This window comes from Parasteatoda tepidariorum, chromosome 8 (genome assembly GCF_043381705.1).
Source record: "Parasteatoda tepidariorum isolate YZ-2023 chromosome 8, CAS_Ptep_4.0, whole genome shotgun sequence".
NCBI classification, from domain to species: Eukaryota; Metazoa; Arthropoda; class Arachnida; order Araneae; family Theridiidae; genus Parasteatoda; species Parasteatoda tepidariorum.
The window spans coordinates 35,716,696-35,735,540 of NC_092211.1; the positions used below are offsets into that span (position 1 = coordinate 35,716,696).

At 26.9% G+C, this 18,845-nt stretch overlaps 1 protein-coding gene across 1 annotated transcript; it reads right to left on the reverse strand.

Annotated features, from left to right (window-relative positions):
- Positions 1–7,264: 7,264 nt before the first annotated feature.
- Positions 7,265–18,797, reverse strand: LOC107455988 (uncharacterized). The gene is made up of 5 exons (XM_016073741.3): positions 18,491–18,797; positions 14,506–14,649; positions 12,656–12,734; positions 10,972–11,030; positions 7,265–7,385 (listed from the first exon to the last, which is right to left on the reverse strand). The coding sequence occupies exons 1-4, from the start codon at positions 18,608–18,610 to the stop codon at positions 11,005–11,007; spliced, it is 369 nt and encodes a 122-aa protein (XP_015929227.1). The 5' UTR covers positions 18,611–18,797; the 3' UTR covers positions 7,265–7,385; positions 10,972–11,004.
- Positions 18,798–18,845: the final 48 nt, after the last annotated feature.

Below are 18,845 nucleotides of genomic sequence, written 5' to 3' on the forward strand. Positions count from 1 at the left end.
TATTTTTATAAACACATGTGGAGCTAGAAACCTGAAATTTACATAATGCACATTTTTCTTAAAATAAACAGTGGTACAAAAATGGTGGTTTAATAATAAAATCATTGTTATAAAAGTTTATGTAACATATATTTTTAGCCAACAAGCTTGAATCAGCATTTTTGTACAATAAAAAAGCATAATTAAATATTTTTACTTTAAAAGGCAATATTGTGTTGAACTTATTCAGGATATTAAGTCTTTTACAGTTTAAAAAGTTATTCTCAAACCGAGTAGCAAGCAGAAAGGAGACTCAATCTGATCCCGGACAGTTTTGAGCTCAATGGTTTAAAATAGTTCTGGCACTCATAATGAAGTTTTCATGTAAATATATATTTAAACTTAACATAGTAGATCTACCACTCTTTAACTATAGTTAACCGACTAATTCCTTTCGTTTCGTTGGAATTAAGTCTTTTAATTTTTTCAAAATGACAGTAATTTAAACTTTTTGTTTTCATTTAACTTATTTAAAATGCTTCAATTTGGTGTTTCTGATAGTTCTATTTTTGTAATTAGTTGCTATTTGGGGACCACATGCTTTACATTTGGAGGTTGGTCCTTGGTCCAACGAGTCTAGATCTGCTGGTTCTGTAGCGGTTCTTTGATTTGATTACATAGTGTGTTTGTTACTGCTTGCTATGTTTAGACTTGGAGTTATTCGCTGTTGGCATGTCAACAACTTAGCTATGGTGCTTTGATTCGGAGCTTTGCACCTAAAAGTTTGCCTGTTCGATCCTTGAGGGACTACTTTTTAGAGAGCTATCTATAATTCTCTATTGAGCCTTTAACCTGGTTCAGAATACTTAAAATGGTAAAGGGTAGAATGGCCACCACTAATTTTAATCTTTACCTGACATACACATAAGTTATTTTGGACTGTTACTAAACAAAAAAAGAAACCCTATTGGTCTCTATTTTTCTACTCCAAATATAAACCGGAGGTTGCCCTAATACTAAACAATGGGCTTGATAAAAATGAAATATTGATTAATCGTAAAATTTATATTTCCATCGACTGAATAAAACTAAACGATTGGTTAATTATGAAATTTATTAATTTGTCCAAACATTTTTGAAAATAAATGTGTATAATAATCTATTCTTTTACTAATTGTAATTAAATTGCCCATCCCTACTGATTATATCACCAAGCATTTATTTTCTTTTGTTATTAGCACCTTGTAAATAACATTTGAGTTTTCTTTTCTTTTTGTTTAATAACCTAACTTTTTAAGGTAGTAAAACAAATGATTCAAAGTGATGTCAGTCTTTTTAGAGTTCACCTCATGAAGTTATCTGCTTTGTATATTCTGTGTTAATGTTTTAAATCATTTAATTTTACTGTTTCATCTGTGTGTATTAAAACATTTATTATATGTAATGCTTTATCTAGTCTTATTGCACATTTTGAGTATCAATATGTAACTTGCACATAGTTGTTTCAATTGTGCATTCAATTAACCAAACTTCTATTCCTTACGTGTACTATTTTGTGTTATCTATTTTATTGTGCATTTACTTATTTTTCATGTTGCAAGCATTATACCATTGTGCCATTTTTCCTATAGTTATGTAAAATAATTTGTGTACATATGTAATCTGTCTAGAAAAATGGCGAGTTGTTGAGTGAATTGAAACACAGTTTCTGAAGTGTTTTTCCCGGTTCTTTTATATTTATATTATCATTTCTTTATATATATATTTTTTTTAAAGAAAAACAGAAATTAATACATAGTGAAAGAAGTATATATCTTGCTTTTTTTGTACAGTTATATTTTGTTGTTTTGTTATTTATTTTTATTAAGTTTTGGTTGGTTTAATAAATTTATTTCAAGTGGTTAATTTTTTTAACTGTTCCATAGCTGCCAACTCACCTTGAAAATCCTGTAGAGTGCTGGATTTTGCCAATTTCTCCTGGTTTTTATATAGTTTTAAAAATTACTCTTAAGTGGGGAAAATTTCCAAAAAAGATACAGATAAATTTATAATTTATTTTTTTACTCCATTTATTTTACTAGAGAAATAAACAAATAATATTACTTATATAATAAATGAAGACTCTTTTATATATATATACATCAAGTTTGAAACTTCTCTTCATAACTTCAGCTTTAATGTTTTCCATATTTCTAGTTATTCAGGAATGTTTAATGTTTATGTTGGAAATATTTAAAAGGAATTTAATATACTGAGAAAAAATCTGGCATAATGATTAAAGAGGAGGAATGTAAAAGAATTTTCAGTAGAATGTGTGTCCGGAAACACTGTGTGAATGTTCTAGTGAGTAAAAAAAAAACCAATAAAAGGAAAAAGACAACAACAAATCTTAACAAGCATCTATAAACAAAGCTAATAAGTCTTTAACTAAATCAAAATGTCACTGCAAATGCTTGTAAGAGTATACAACCATAATACATGTGACATACCTTGCTGCAGCATAGAATGGTGTACATTAGCAAAAACACCAGCAATGTCTTGCACATTTCCTGCTGTAATAGCCAATGTGATGACTTCAGAGCCCACAGGGAGAATAATAGAGCATACATTTCAAAAGGCTCTACTGAACAGGTCTGATGATCGTGGGGGCTAAGTAATGGGTCTATCTAGACTGACCCACTGGTTAGTCGATTAGTAGCATCCAAGTAATTCCTGACATCCTGGATGAAGTTCATTGGTGCTTCATCATTCTTTAGCCATATTTAACTATCAGTGCACTGAGGCACAATGGCCAGTAGCTTGGACAAGATCTGCTGTAAAACGATAAGGTATTTCAGCCTACCAAGTTATGAAGTAATCACTCCTCATCACCTTAACATGGATTTAAGGGTACACATGTACTGCGAATCCTTTTATATTTGTTCACTCCAATCCTCCTTTAAGAATTTGTATTTTACTTTTCAAAATTGTGAATTTGAAAATGTAATGAGCTTAATAAAAAAAATCATTTAAGCTCATTCAAATTTTTGATTATTGTAATAGACTTCGTATATTATTTCTCTTAATTGATTATAAATGATCCCTGAAATTCCCTACATCTGAAATATTTTTTGTATTGTAGAATAATTGTTGGACAAAATATTATCATTTCCTAATGTTTTTTTTTTCTCTTCATGTTGGCAGCTATGCTGTTATCTTTTATATATTCTCAGTATGAGGCTGCATTTTTTTTTTTTTTTTTTTTTTTTTTTTTTTTTTTTNGGCTGCATTTTTTTTTTTTTTTTGAAAGTTAAAACATTTTTTCAGAAATTTAAGATATTGCTACTCTAGAACAACATTCTTTGTAAAGAGTCATATATTCATACGAATGATGCTACTAATAATATTGAAAATGGATGTGCTGGATTTCACAACGAGCTTAAAAACACTCTTGATGCTGTGTTTAAGATTGCCATATTGTGTGATACACCTGCTAAGGTATGAATATGGAGTCTGTCCATTTGTGAATAAATTAAATACCACTGTTTGTCTGTGTAAATCTGTAAAATATTATTAGATTGAAGATTATGTTGAGCTCAAAAAGATTTGAAAGTGGCAGGAATGCCAATTGTGTTGAAAAGTCCAGGGTTGCCAATCACATGTAGCATTAATTATAAATATTATTATAAAATCCAGGAACAGTAAAGTTTATTTTTCTAAATCAAGGTACTGAATGTTATTATTTTAATAACAGCTTAGCTTATTGATTTTTTTAAGTGTTTTAATAATTTTTGATCACAATTAAAGAATTTGCTTTAGTCCTCTTATACTTAGAGTATTTTTTAATGCTTTTTTTACTGAGGAGCTTTTAGATGTTGTAATTTTTTTTACATATGAACTGCTTAGTTGTAAAATTATTTGTTTTAATAAGCTTTTTTCATCACGAGGCATGTATGACTTACCGATGTTGAACCAACGTAAGGAGCAAGATAGATAAGCGCTCTCTCATTTCTCCTAAGTGAGAATACAAGTACATTTTTATGAAATTAATTTATATACGTCGAGTTTGTAGACAAAATAATTTAGTTGTCAACTTGAAATTTCTCTTATCCCTAGTTTCTCTCGGCATTATTTGAAACTAATAATTTTGTGTTAAATTCATATAATTTAACATTTCTTTCATATGATTAAATTATAAACATAGGATATACAAACCTATTAGGAATATTTTGATCTAGGAAACTAATAATTTTATGTTATAGGTAATTTAAATAATGTTTATCAAATTTTTACATGGTATTTAGACTAATGAAAGATAAGATAATTTTTTTTTATTTGATATGTTTTTTTTTTCTATAAATAATTATTGGTATGTAATATTATGCAGACACTAAACTAATGTCGAACACAATCTTAAAGTTCTTAGAGTAGTAGTCTGTTAATAGATATTTAAACTTATTTGGTTTATTTTTATTTGTATTTAAACATCTATCAAGCAATTAAGTATGAAGCTTTTTGTTAAATTCTGTTTCCAGAAAAAAAATTTGCAGACTAATTAAGATAAAATATTTCTTGTAATAGTGTGTAAAATATATGTAAATTGCTAGTGATTGGTATCCCTATAATTTGCAGGTGTGAAGTGTGATTTAGCTAATTGAAGCTCTGTCTATTGTAATGTGTGAAAATCTAGCTAACAGTATTTGTTGAACTTGTTTGCTGGCGCACAAGGTTGTTGTTTATATGAAGATGGTTATATTTTTGTGAATGAGAAGTAAATTTATTTTTGTTGGATGTACAGAAAAACTGGACCACCTGTAGAGGATACTGTTGGATTTTCATTCTATGAGAATATGAGGCCAAGTGTTAGCATAGCTATCTTCATGTCTGTGGCCTGGTTATCTTCTCAGGATACCATTAAATGTTATTAGATGCACTTGTTTTCTCTTTTTATTTATTTCAATCCAATCAAAACACGCACATCAGAAAAACAATATGCCTTTTGAAAATCGATTTTACAGCATTGTTAAGAGTTAAACTGCATTGAGTTTGCAGCATTGCTAAGAGTTAAGACAAATTATGTGTTTAGAGATCAAAAATTAAAAAAGAATTTAAATGAGAATTTTTTTTCAAATTTTAAGCGGATGAAAGAATACTACCTAGAACACTATTTCATGAGAATTTTAAAAAGTCAACTTAATATCACCATTATTGTTAGAATGTTTCAAGATAGCTTTATGTGGAATCAAAAAACTAAATATTTTTTGTTAAAAGTGAACTTGTGATTAATTGAAATATTCTTTTTAATTGTATCCAGAAAAAATAAGTGATGATCGAAAGAAAAAAAATGTGCTTTGTTTTTGAAATTTTAAAACTTATAAACTTCATAAGAAGTGCTCTTTAATATTAATGTTTCAAAATTGATGTGCACAGTCGGTATCTCCCTTCTTAGAAAAACAAGTAACTAGATATCTGTTAAGTATGAGAAACAAAACATATAGATTATTTTGTAATTTAATATTAAGTAATGAAAAACTTTTTTTTTCTATTGTATACAATTGGTCACCTCATTGGGACCATTTGTCTTATTATAAGAAACAGTTGAATTACTGTTAAGTAATTCAATTGTTTCTTTTTTCATTCACAAAATTAAATTGATGTAATAAGAACTAAGTAAATAAATGTTTTTAATTAGATCCTAAGTGTATGGATAGGCTTTTCACAAGTGCTAAATTTTTTTTTACCAGAGTATAATTAATTCTAAAATTTTTCTATAAAAGAATAAGTACTTAATAGAAATTATGCATTCATATTTTCTATTGGAAATATGTTAAAATTTAGCTGTCAACTATAATTTGACATAAAGGCAAGGGCGCCGGCAGGGGGAGAGGTGCACTTGCACCACCCTGGCTTTTTTTTAAACAATTAAAAAGATAAAGAAAAACAATTTTGCTATAAAATTTTTTTATTCAAAAACAAATAAGTAATTATTGATACATAACATTTAAAAAATTGTTTAATCAAACAAGAATTGTAATTGCCTTGTTTGCTGTCCAAATCTGTTTGTAACTTTTTCAAGGAATTCTGAGTCATCTTTGATTCTTTTCTTATGCACACTGAGCATGCACAAACTACTTAATCTCTCGTGAGACATTGTAGACCAATTCCATGTTTTGATGTGTCGCATTGATTGAAAAGTGTGTTCAATAGTACATAGTGGCTTCTAGAGTTAAGCGAATTTTGATTGCCTCTGTTTAAGCTGGATTAAACGGTGTGGCCTCAATAATTAAATTGATATATTCGAGGAATTCATAAGAATTTTCTCTATTCCTCCACATTTCGTACCACGTTGTAGCTTCAGTGAGAGCAGATCTTTATACATAGTAATATATCAACACAATAAATACCAATGTTAAGCGTGCACAAACACGTTAGCATACGAAACTACTGTTTGTAGTTATTTGTGTTGCAAAGTCCGTAGCTATGCCAGTGCCATCAATACAGTTTCTCGTGGCAAAATTTGCAAGTACAAGAAATTCGTACTTTTTTTTAAATATGATAACAATGAAGAAATGTATCTTGAAAAAAATTAACAGATGAAAGTATACGCAATAACAAAACAAAATGTAATAACTGAATATATATCGTTAGAGGGTTGCACCCCCTTTCATATTATTCTGCCGGCGCCCTTGCATAAAGGTATATGTTGATATAGGTAAAAAGGTTTACTATGCCCCAAAGAGTCAGATTTTTCTAATTTTTTAAAACTAACTTATGTTAAGACTATCAATATATTTATAATTCTTTTTATAATCACGTATTCTAATGAATAAAAATAACATCGGTTTAAAAAAAATTAAAATTTTTGTAGCCATTAAATTTTAAAGTTTCGTTTTTCGTTGCCGTTTTATGGAGTTCAAATGATATATTTGATGCATTCATATTACTGCGATATTAATGCAAATATTTGTATTTATTCCCGTCATTAGGAAGATGAAATGGCTTATAGGGAATAGGCATTAATAAGGGGAGAATTTAAAAATTTTCTCCAATTAGTTGAAAAACTTGAGAGTAAATGAAGTTTATTTTGTTGATAATATATATTTTTTTGCAGTTCGTGTTCTACAAATAAATTTTTTAGCTAAAGGTGATTTGATTGACAAATCTTTTCAATTTATGGATTCAATTTGTTTAATAAAATACTTTAGAAAATACAAACATTCATATTTTTTCAAACATTCATTCAGACTTTTTTTCATTCAAAGAATTCACATTTTAAGTGAAACTTCAGTAAATTTACAAAACTGGCTTACATTCTACATAGTGCAGTATTTATTCATGAACTTTTATTTACAAAATGAATGCAAAGACTGGAAAATGGTTTATTTTCATCATCACTTTCATCTTATGATGGCTGTCTACTTTGTTTCCTTTAAAGAAAATATACCTATTATATAAGTAATACTGACAGAAATAAAGAAATTACAATAAAAAATTACTGTTAAACATATTTATAACAATTTGATATAATATAAAATTCTAACATCAATTCTCTAAGCATTTAATGCGTGAAAGAGAAAATGTATGTAAAAGAAAAGAAAATCAGTCTATTTTTCAATTGTCGACATATATTAAAAAAATGCTAAAATATTTCCATGACTATTTAATTAATATGTTAATAAACAAAAAAATTTAGCAAAATTACAAAACATTTCAGTTTCACATGAATTTTCTTATTATAAAATTTAATGAAAAAATACCACAAAGTCGACTGATAATTAAATATAAAAGCACAAGTTTTTGTGAAGTCTGGAACCCTAAATAGTATTTAGAAATTAAAGTCCTTTAACTTTTTTACTTATATACTGGTGTTTACAGCCCTAGTCATAGATGATAGTCAAAAAAAAAAAAAAAAAAGTCTCAGCAGAAATAGCATTTTGTCTTAGGTAAAATAGTTGATTTGTCTCATTAAAAATGTAGCTTTTTCTCAGTGAAGATTTACATATATCAAATTATAGACAACTTAATAAATGGTAGATAAATCAAACTTCAATAATTTTCAGATATATAATGCAAGAAAGAATGTACAGTTCGCAAAAAAATAAATAAATAAACCATTCTGAATAACTTTTGATCTAATGATTGGATCTTCAAGTTTTGCGACTCAAACTTAATTGTGCAAAGGGGTGATCTCAAATAAACTAATTAATTAGGGCATAGGCATATGATATTTTACCTTATCACAAAATATCAGGAATCAAACACAAAATGTACTTTCTCAGAATTAACTTAAATTTTTTTCGACATAGTCAGATTTCTGACCTTCAGACTAAAGGGGGAAACTGCGAAATATCGCGAGAAATTTTTAAGTGAATTAAAAAAATTTTGCACACAATTATAAAATTTGTTCATCCAAAGAGAAATCCATGCTAAAAATAACTATTAGTAAATATTTATTATATTTTATTATTTTATTTAATAATGGTCAAAAAATTTTTTTAATTGTAAGTTATACAATTTTTATAACATCATTTTATAGAAGGTAATTTTACATGGCAAAATGTAAAATTTGAGTGAAATTGATTAAATAGTTCCTGAGAAATTGAATTTTAAATATACGACTTTTTAAAAATTCGGCTTAGTGAAAAAAAAGAATAAACTTAAAATTTTTTTTAAAAATAATTAAACTTGAAAAGGCATGTATAGATTTATTATGTTCAATTTATGCTTTTCAAAAAAATTGGAAATTCTTATGATAAATTTCATAAATGCAAAATTTATTTATATTTCTTTTTAATCTTGTTTCAGGAAATGTAATACAATTTACATAAAGTATAAATGAATAAATTTCATCAAAATTATGAGCCACATTATTTTAAAAAATTTAAATACAACCTACATTTCACAACAATATTAAAGAAATTTAAATTCTTGATACAGACTTGGACAATCCTTGAGTAATAAAAATAGCTTCAGAAAAATGATATGACATTAAAATTTTTTTATTATTCATATGAGCATTGAAAATAAATGGTATAAATATGTTTAGTAGTATAAGTAGGCTATAGGAAAAACTTACTTTTTTTGTTGTTTGCTTTTTATCTATGAATTAGTATTGTCATCTCTTAAGATTAAATTAGTTGAATAAGAATTGCCATATTTGATTCTAAATCGTTAGAATGCGAATCATGATAAGCAGTTTTTAAATCGTATAAAAGGGAATCGTGATTTGAAACTTTTAAATGTGAATACGATTAAAGTTTAATTTTTACATTTCCTACATACCAATCACAGTGAGTGATTTTAAAATCAGGTGAATTCGAATTGCAATATTATATTTTTAAATCGCGTGAATATTAATCCCTATGTTTGATTTTAAAATTGTGTACAGGGTGGCCCACCTGGAAAACCTGGAATTATCAGGGAATTTTTTTATACCGGAAAAAACCTGGAAAAATCAGGGAAATTTGGATAAAAATCTGAAAAAATTAGGGAATTTTAAAGAAAAGCTGGAAACTTTTTCGTTGATAATTTTTTTTAATTTCACTAATTTAAATTATTTACTAATTTTCTTGATTTAAATTATTTCATCCATTATACTCACTTTTTTTAGACAGAAATGTATCTCCAAACAGTTGAAATATCATCAACTTAGTGAAACTTTGCTTGCATCAAAATTTGCTCCATTACAGCTCTGTTAAACTAGAATGCCACATAAAATTCTCCCACGGTTGCTAAATGAATGTAGAAACCTTTGACCGCTATGGGACTGTGTAATTTAGGAAAGATTGTGGTGGAGGTGGTAGAAGGGATTAGGATATTAGCTTCTGTTTTTAAATTCAGTCATTGGGCTGAATCCATTTATGGCTCAAGTTTGTTCCGATGCTTTTGTGGTAATTTTTTTCCCATTTTGACAATGTTTTTGTATTTTTAACTTTATAAAATTCTCCAAAAATTAGTTGGTTATAATTTAATAATAATAGATTTTATATTGCACTCTTTTTCTGAAAGCTTTTGTATTCCCATTCAAAGAAATCTGTGAAGTATTTTTTCTCAGCGAACCAATCAATCACACATTTTTTTACAATCGCTAACAGCAATGCTTGTCGATAAATTGTTGCATTAATGCTAATTTTTTCTATTTCATTTTAACCTTTTATAACATATTTTAATTTTAAAAAAGTTTTTTTAAGAACTAACTATATATTAATATTTGATTTTACTCTGTTGGTCAATATATGATATTTGATTCAAAATTTTGTACCAAAACATTTGTACAAAAATAACATTTTGAATAAAAAATTTTATAATATACACACTTTTCTTGTACACATCCTACACTTTATAAGAAAAAAGAAACAAAAACCTGGAAATTTTAAGATTTTTATCTGGAAAAATCATGGAAATTTGAAATCTAATTTGAGTGGCCACCCTGTGTGTAAATATGATTCAATCAAATTGTGTTACTTAACATGAAGTCACTTTTTTAAGTTGATAAAGATACTGAATCAAAAAAATCATAACTTTTTATAATCGTAAAATTCAAATAATAAAATTTTGAATCTATTATACTGAGAAATACTTTAGCACTATTTAAAGATAAATATATAACATTCAGAGAATCAACAGTGTTGAACACTTAAAGTTACTTGTGATAGGATATGAAAAACTGATAATTTCTGAGATTGTCTTTAAACAAAAAGCTAATTATACTTATTATTCTCAAAAGTTAAATAAATAACTTTACCTCTTCTATAGATGCGTTCTGTGGAGTAACTGACATGTAAAATGTCACAAAGGGTAATAGAAACACTATTAAATAAAGGTTGAAAAAAACTATTTCATAAAACATTTATAAATTTTAACCTGGATATACTGTTTTGTCAGCTAGAGAAACAAATAAAATACAATCTCAACATCCTAAGTAATATAAATAATCCATTTTTCAAGGTATACTTTTAAAACAAAACAATGGAATAGAAAATAATAATAAAAAAGGATGAAACAACAGTATACCTTCAGCCATAAATTTTGCTTGAATCGCTTCCATTAATCACTATCAATTTGAAATTCCTCTATAAAATACAAAATCAAATTAATACTTAAAACATTTTTTAAAGAAGAAAAAATTTCAATCTAAAAAAAAAAAGCTTTAAAAGAAAGAAAAAAAAATTGGAGATATTGTATATTAGCTAGTAGTTTTCTTACAAGCTGAATTTTATTTGGATGAGCAGGTGCTTACACAGACACATTTTGGTAATTTTTTTTATTTCATTTATTTATTTTAATTTAATGGCGAGACATATTTAAAAAAAAAAGAAAAGACAAATCTATTGTTTTAATAGGCTTATTGGTTTGCATGAGTCTAATGTCACACGAGATAGATACAACTATATTTGTTCTGAATCAACAGAGAAAAGAAAAATACTATTACTAACAAGTGCTTGAAACTATAATAAACGCAAAAATTAGCAGGAGATATATGAAATCATAAAAGAAAGTTGAGATATTTTCAAAAATGAAATAAGGAAAATAAATAAAGGAGTAATAAAAAAAAGGGTTTAAGTACACATAAAAAATTTTATGCAGATCTTAGTACTTCAAAAATAAATTCCAATTTATCAATGAAAATTGGTTCAAAACAGTGGTAAAAAGCAAAAAAAAATATATATTAATATACATACTTTTGATGATTGCTTAAGAAATGCTTTGTAGGAATCAAAATTCAGAATTGTGATTTTTTTAAAATTTTTTTTAATCTTGTTTTACCATACTTTGTCTTAAATTTTTTCAGAAAGTTGGAAATTTAACAAAAGGCTAAAAATAAGCCTAGAAACTAAAAAAAGAGATGACTGTTAGGGAACTTCACACTTGTCGATTTAGTATTTACTTAAAAGAAGATAAACTCCACAATGAGTTTGCTTAGCTATAGATAATTCAGGTTAGAAAACAGCTTTTTATAGGCAAAACTGTCGGAGAATTAAACGGCAAAGTTGGTGATACTAGTCAGTTTTATCACGTTGAATGCCATGGGGGTCATCGGTGACCGACGAAGCCCAGACTATTAAAAACACATACTCCAAGTAAATTTTTAATGCTTTTAATTTTTTTACATTATTATCGTTACTAAAATGGTTTGAAGAAATTAATGCAATACATAATAATTGCAGAAATTAATGCAATACATTAATGCAATAATGCAATACAATACAATCATTTAGGCCAGACAGGCAACAAGCCATGTAAAATCAACGTGGCATTCAGCATGTTAATAAGCTCCCCCCCCCCTCAAAAAAATTTATTTACTTATTCTAGAAATAATGAATGTAATTTTTGTCAATAAATAAATAAAATTTGGGCTTAAATGTTTGTTTTCCATTAGGCTTTGTAAGGAAAAAAACAATTATAAAATAAATCATATGAAGTTAACCAAAATTTTTTGTAATAAAACTTCTAAAAGCTTTTAGAGTTTTGTTATACAAACTCTAAAACTTTGAGCTTTTTTCTATTTCAAGATGGTAAGTTTGAAATACTTGTCCTTAGGAACTTAGAAACAAAGTTTGTTTTTGATAAAAACATAATATTTTATTGTATTTAAACAATATTATTAGAAAAGCATTAGTTCCTTATATTTCAAAAACTGAAATATGGAACTGTCAAGAAGCATAAATTTTTTTAAAATTTTTTAAATCATACATACCAAAATCAGGTGTAATAAGATTTAAAGGCTCTAAATATTGTGATGACTGTCCATTACATAGAGCAGGATTTCTGGTGCCCTGTAAAACAAACGTTTTAATAAATATAGACAAAGATAAAATAATTTTTACAGATTTTTTCACATGCTAAACATAAATATAAAACTATGCTACATACCAACTTCATACTTAACTACATACTTAAACAACTATGTATTTCATAAAAATCTTATTTACAATATAAATTTTTTCCTAAAATATTAATTTATATATACAAACTAAATAAATGTATTTAGAAAATATGCTAATTTATTTTACATTGCTATTATACACAGGGACCAATACGGGTCAATTTTAATACCATTTCTTTATACATTCACAAAAATTATGCAAGCCAAAATTTTTTAACTTCTCAATGATTCTACAAAAAATCTGCACCCTCAGAGTAATTATATCAAAAACAGGGTAAAATTCACATAAATTTATTCACTAATTACTCGTTTGCATTGAAAGATTTAGGTACGCTAGTTAATAATTGTTTTACACTAATAATATAATTGTTCTCAATAATTCTACAAAAAATCAGCACTTAAAAGTAATTTTATCAAAAATCTACTGTAAAGTGCTCGAATTCGTGTGCAGGTCGTCAGGCTAACGCAGCAGGGGTTGCCATCCCCTCTGCAGAGGATCAAAAATGTGATGGCATGTCTTCGGATCATCCTCAGGGATGTTTCCCAGACCGTTGCCAATAGATCAGTGTGCAGATCTAGTGCGACGTAAATAAACTACAACAACAATGAAAAATATAATAAAAATTACACAAATTTATTCCCTAATTAATCGTTTCCATCAACACGTTTATGTACGTTTGGTAATAAATTGAGCACCAATCAAGATCAAACTAAAAAGCAACTCAATATCTGATTGGTTCTTGCCTATACTATTCTAAATAAACCTTTAACACACTTATATTGTGCTTTCTAAACAAAGATAGCCAATAATATTTGTTTTTATCACTAACTGATCAATTGAAACTTCAAGCTAGGAGTGCTGACAATAAAAAAAAATTAACAGGCTGAAAGTTTACCACTGAGTGTCTATTCTGATTTCAGAATGTCTAGTAAACACGCTGAATTATTAGCCTAAAATAAATACTTTTCACCAGTATTATTAATACCTTTAAACAAAAACTTTATAGTTAAGGTTTATTTCTTCACTTGATTTAAGTATAAGAAATAGAGAATTTCTTGAAACTTTCATCATAGAATAATGTGTTGTTATTACTAATCTTTTGTAATGTGAATTCATATTTATGTTACAAAAAAAAAAGAAAGAAAGAAATTAAGGAAGTTTAAAATTTTATTTCATATCCACCTTATTTACACTTTCTTTTTAATATAGCCTTTTGCGTTAAACTAAAAAAACATAAATTTAAAAAAAAAAAATGGTGATGAAATTTTTTATTTAACGATATGATTTCTAGGTGTGTTTTATTGAGTATTTAAATTGTTTGTAACACACAGAAGAAAAAAAACTATTTAAGTAACTTTTCTTTAAGCATTTTCTAAAAAAAAAATGTCAGATTAAAAAAAATTTTTTTTTTCAAAAATTAAAAAGCAGTGTAAACTTTTCACAGAAATGGTAGTTTTAAATTCTGTATTGGTCCATGTACAATGCTAAACAAAAATCACATACTGCTCATTAGCATATTGAGTTAATCAGTATTTCAGGTGATTTAAGCTACATGACATGACAACTTATGAATCTAATTGAAATTAATACTATGTATTCTCTTTGATTCTTTAACATTACATACATGCATAGAAAAAGAGGCTTATTTATAAATTCTCACTTGGGAAACATTTTTATTTTTCTGGACCGTTCCAAGAATCTCTACATCAACTCCACTTCCTGATTTAGAATCTTGTTCCATTTGAACTTTTTCTTCCTTAATGCGCCTGGTTCTTATCTGAGACTTAATATTCAATTCATCTATCTAAAAAACAAATGTTCAATTTTAGTGAATTAATAAGGTGCAATAACATACCCTCCAAGAAATAAACATAATTCCTGCAGTTTCAAATAATATTTTTTCTCCTGGTAGCATCGGTAATATATTAATGGTTTAATAAATTAGAATTAAAATAAATTTATTTGCCACAAAATTCTACTATTTGCGATCACAATGCTCGAATATGCAATCTGGGAAGAATGTTGGTTCCATCTCAAGAGCTTTCCCCCTTCCATCTCCTCCTGAGCTCAGATGTATAGGATTATAATATATTGTTTTCCTCTTTCATAACAGTTTTTGCATTTAGATTGAGAAAAATATATTTTAAAATTTTCATGAAACTCCCCCTACGAACTATGATGTTTAATGCAGTTTTAAGTTTCGTTTTTAAAAAAATTTGATTAGTTTAAAAATTAAGACGGAAACTAACATTCTTCCTACTCCATGACTATTCACATGCTAATGGGGAAAGATTTCCGTATTGTGATCTACTCCAAAATAATCTGTGACTTTCGGGCAGTTGCTTGCAAGAAACTGTAAAAAAAGAAAAAAATCACAGGAGACCAACTCGAAGAATATAACTCAATGCCAGCCTCAGGCAAACCTCTATATATTTTTATTAGATCTTCCATATTTAAAATCCATTTGGCGATTGTGACTGGCATGACACATCACAATATGAAAATATCTTTGTTAATAGTTAAAACATGTAAAATGTTGCCATAGGTAAAAAGTTCTACTATGAACCACTTGTATTCCATTTTGATCATCAATAAATAATTTCAGTACTTTTCAGTTGGTCCGGAGCAAGGAAATTGAACTAATAGGGGAAATTTCCTTACTGTGATCAGTTGGGTCAATTATAAATGTCCAGGTGCCAAATGGATTTTAAATTTCAAAAAAACTAGTAGAGGTTTGCCAATGTGGCCACTAATTATACTCTTCGAGTTGGTCCCCTTCTGTGATGCTTTGTAAGCTCCTCACAGGCTGCTGCTGAAAAGTTGCAGAAACTTTTTTGAAGAAGGCTGCTATACTGTTGCAGATCACAATATAAATATCTTCCCAACTATGTTTTCGTTTTTTTTCTTCTTTTTTTTTACTTTTGTTATTTTAATTATATTTTTTGAGTACATCCATTTTATTCTGTATTTAAAAAAATAAATAAAATAGAAAAGTGTAATAAAATAAAATAAAAAGTTGGCCAAGGTCAAGACTTTAAGACAACTTTACATCTGTATTTGGTTAACAGAAACTTATCATAATTTCAACAGATATATATGGAAAAAGAGACCAGCAGTTCCCCAGAACTCTGGGGCACTTTCTTTCAAAGGGTCACAGAAGTTCCGACAGATTATATTTTTTAAATCAGTAATAATTTTTGAAAACTTGTAATTATATTTATAACAAAACAATAAGCCATAATTTCTTTCATAGTCTGGTTATTTTTATAAAATTACTTAAGTAAAATGCCAGTGAAAAAAGAAAAGGCAAAATTTTTGTAGAATAACTAGATATTTCATGAAATAACCAGACAAGTCAGTTAAAGCAAATAAAATCATTGAATTCCATAGAATAACGATTACATGAATGTTAAAGTATGAAATATGACACTTAAAAGTTCTTTGAACCGGTTCTAACTGCTTTTAGGGTTATTCCACACTATTTGTAGCCTGGCATGCTTAACATTTTTTTTCATTAAATTTAATAAACTACATACCAAATTAAAGGTCATTAAATGTATTTAATGAATATTCAATTAGTTTTTTTTTAAAAAAAGTGAAGCAGTTTCTTTAAATTGCTTAAAATGTAAAAAAAAGTTGCGGACATGACAAAGAGAATAATTTCTTTTTTTTTTTTTTTGCTATTCAGCATTTAATATTTATAATTAAACATAGTATTTTAACAGATATATTGAATATACATAATTAATGACTGAAAAAACGTCATTTTTATGTTCAGTATATAAATATGGAATGCTTATAAGAAAAAATATTTACTTTTTAATAATTTTTTTTTCAAAGTTTATTAAAACAAAGCAATTAAAAAATCTATTTTCTTAAAAATTGGATTTCTTTCACCTATTTGCAGTGTTGCATTATTATGATTTTTAAAAAAATATTATTTTTTTCTATTTAGTATTTTTTAAAGCATTTTTAAATTGGTCATATCCACAATGTTACAGACATGACAAGTTGCAAAATATAATTTCACTAACTTTTAATAAACATTTCAGCATGATAAAAAATCTCTTTCAATAAATTTGTATCATAAACCATAAAACTTATAAAATTTGCACAGGTGTCATTTATTTTCGTAATGACTAATTGCAATTACAAATTACTTCATTTTAAACATGTTTAAATTCTTCCGTTATTAAAAAAGATATATGAATTTTAAATTTAAACAACAATTGCATTTATGGCAACATGTGTATTTGTTCGAAATTATGTTAGGAATAATAGCAATCAAACAGTTAATAGAAGATTAATTAGAATAGAACATTGTTTAGAATAGAACATTATTAAAATTATTTAGGTTATGCACATGTTTATTTGCTGATGTTTTTCTATTAAATTAAATTTTTCTAAGAGTTTTGAAAAGATTTAATCTTTGCTAGTTGATTTATTTGATTATTATATAATTAATTCAAGTTAATAAAACTTAAAACAGATTATTGAATTTTATATTAAATTTGTAAAACTATAAAAATTCCTCATGTCATTAACAAGTACAGAAATATCTTGACTGAGAAGACAGAAATTGAAAGCTGAAGCAGTGAAATATGAAACTATCAAAGCAGAAGAAAGCAAGAAAAGAAAAAAGGAATATAGACATTCTAAGGTTCTTACTGAAGAACAGAAGGAGCACAAAAGAACAAAAAATAATGAAGCACAAAGTAATGTAAAAAGAAAAAAGCAAAAGATGAAAAATCAAGCATGTAAATATCTGGCTACACCAGCAGACAATCTTTGGGAAAAAGCAACAAAGAAAATTAATAACGCTTTGCCAAAATCTCCTTTACTTCATGCAACTTTATGTTTTAACAGATATATCAAAAATGTCTCCTTTAAAAAGAAAGCAGATAATTAAAAATGCCATTAATAGGAAAAGGCAACAGGTGCATATTTAAAGAACAGATTCTGGAACTAGTAGTTGAAAAACCAGGAATGATAAATTAGCATAGGAAACTGAAATAAAACATGAAATATCTATTTATTTTATGAAATAACTGAATTATATATGTTAATGGTAACATATACACCAAAAAAAATTCGGAACTAGACTTGATACTAGTCCAGGCCTGCGAATTCAATTGTTTGACTAAGTATCTATTCATTTAAGAGTTTTATTTATAAAACGATTTTTGAAAACAATTTCGTGATACACATTAAATTAAAATAATTGGTAGTCCTTCTTCCGTCAATTTCTTCACGGCTGCTGATAAATTTTATTTCTATATTAAATTATTTCTATATCTGCCAAGAGATGCTGGGTCATTTAGTGTCAAAAAAATTGGGAACCGCTGTAATAGAACATTGGTTATAAAGTTCTGATGAAAGTTTTAGATGTGGCCTAGTTGTATGAAAAATTTTGCTGCAGTTTATTACCACTGGAATAAATAATTCGCTGTAACATTTAATTTTAAATTGGAAAGTATGCAATAAAATAAAATTCATTTAACTTTCAGAACACGTTACTAATTAGTATATGAGTTCAGAACAAGAAGTATTAGAATATTCAGAAATCAAAATAATTCCACAAAATATGTATAGGAAACTGTGTTATAAAGTTTTGTTAGACCGATCTCAGCTAAGACAAAGTTTACCTGCAAACGAAACAATTCTTGATCTAAAAATTTTTTACAGTCCCTGATCCATTTTTCTTCATTACGAAGATACTTTAATCGTACTTGAATACTATTTGCATCCGTTTCGTATAGTTTCATCTTTAATATAGAAGATACTTCTAAACACCAAAAATACTATGTTCTGAGAATAGTATCTGTTTCTTTAATTAATTATTTTAAAAACTGATTTATTAATATAATTGAAACTATGCGTTTTATGGTTAATTCAGGAAAAAGGAAAGAAAAATTTCAGGCAGCAGACAGAAAAATAAACAAATATGCATTTGCCTATTTTTCAAATACAGTTACAGTTTGTTCAAGTTTTTAATTCTGG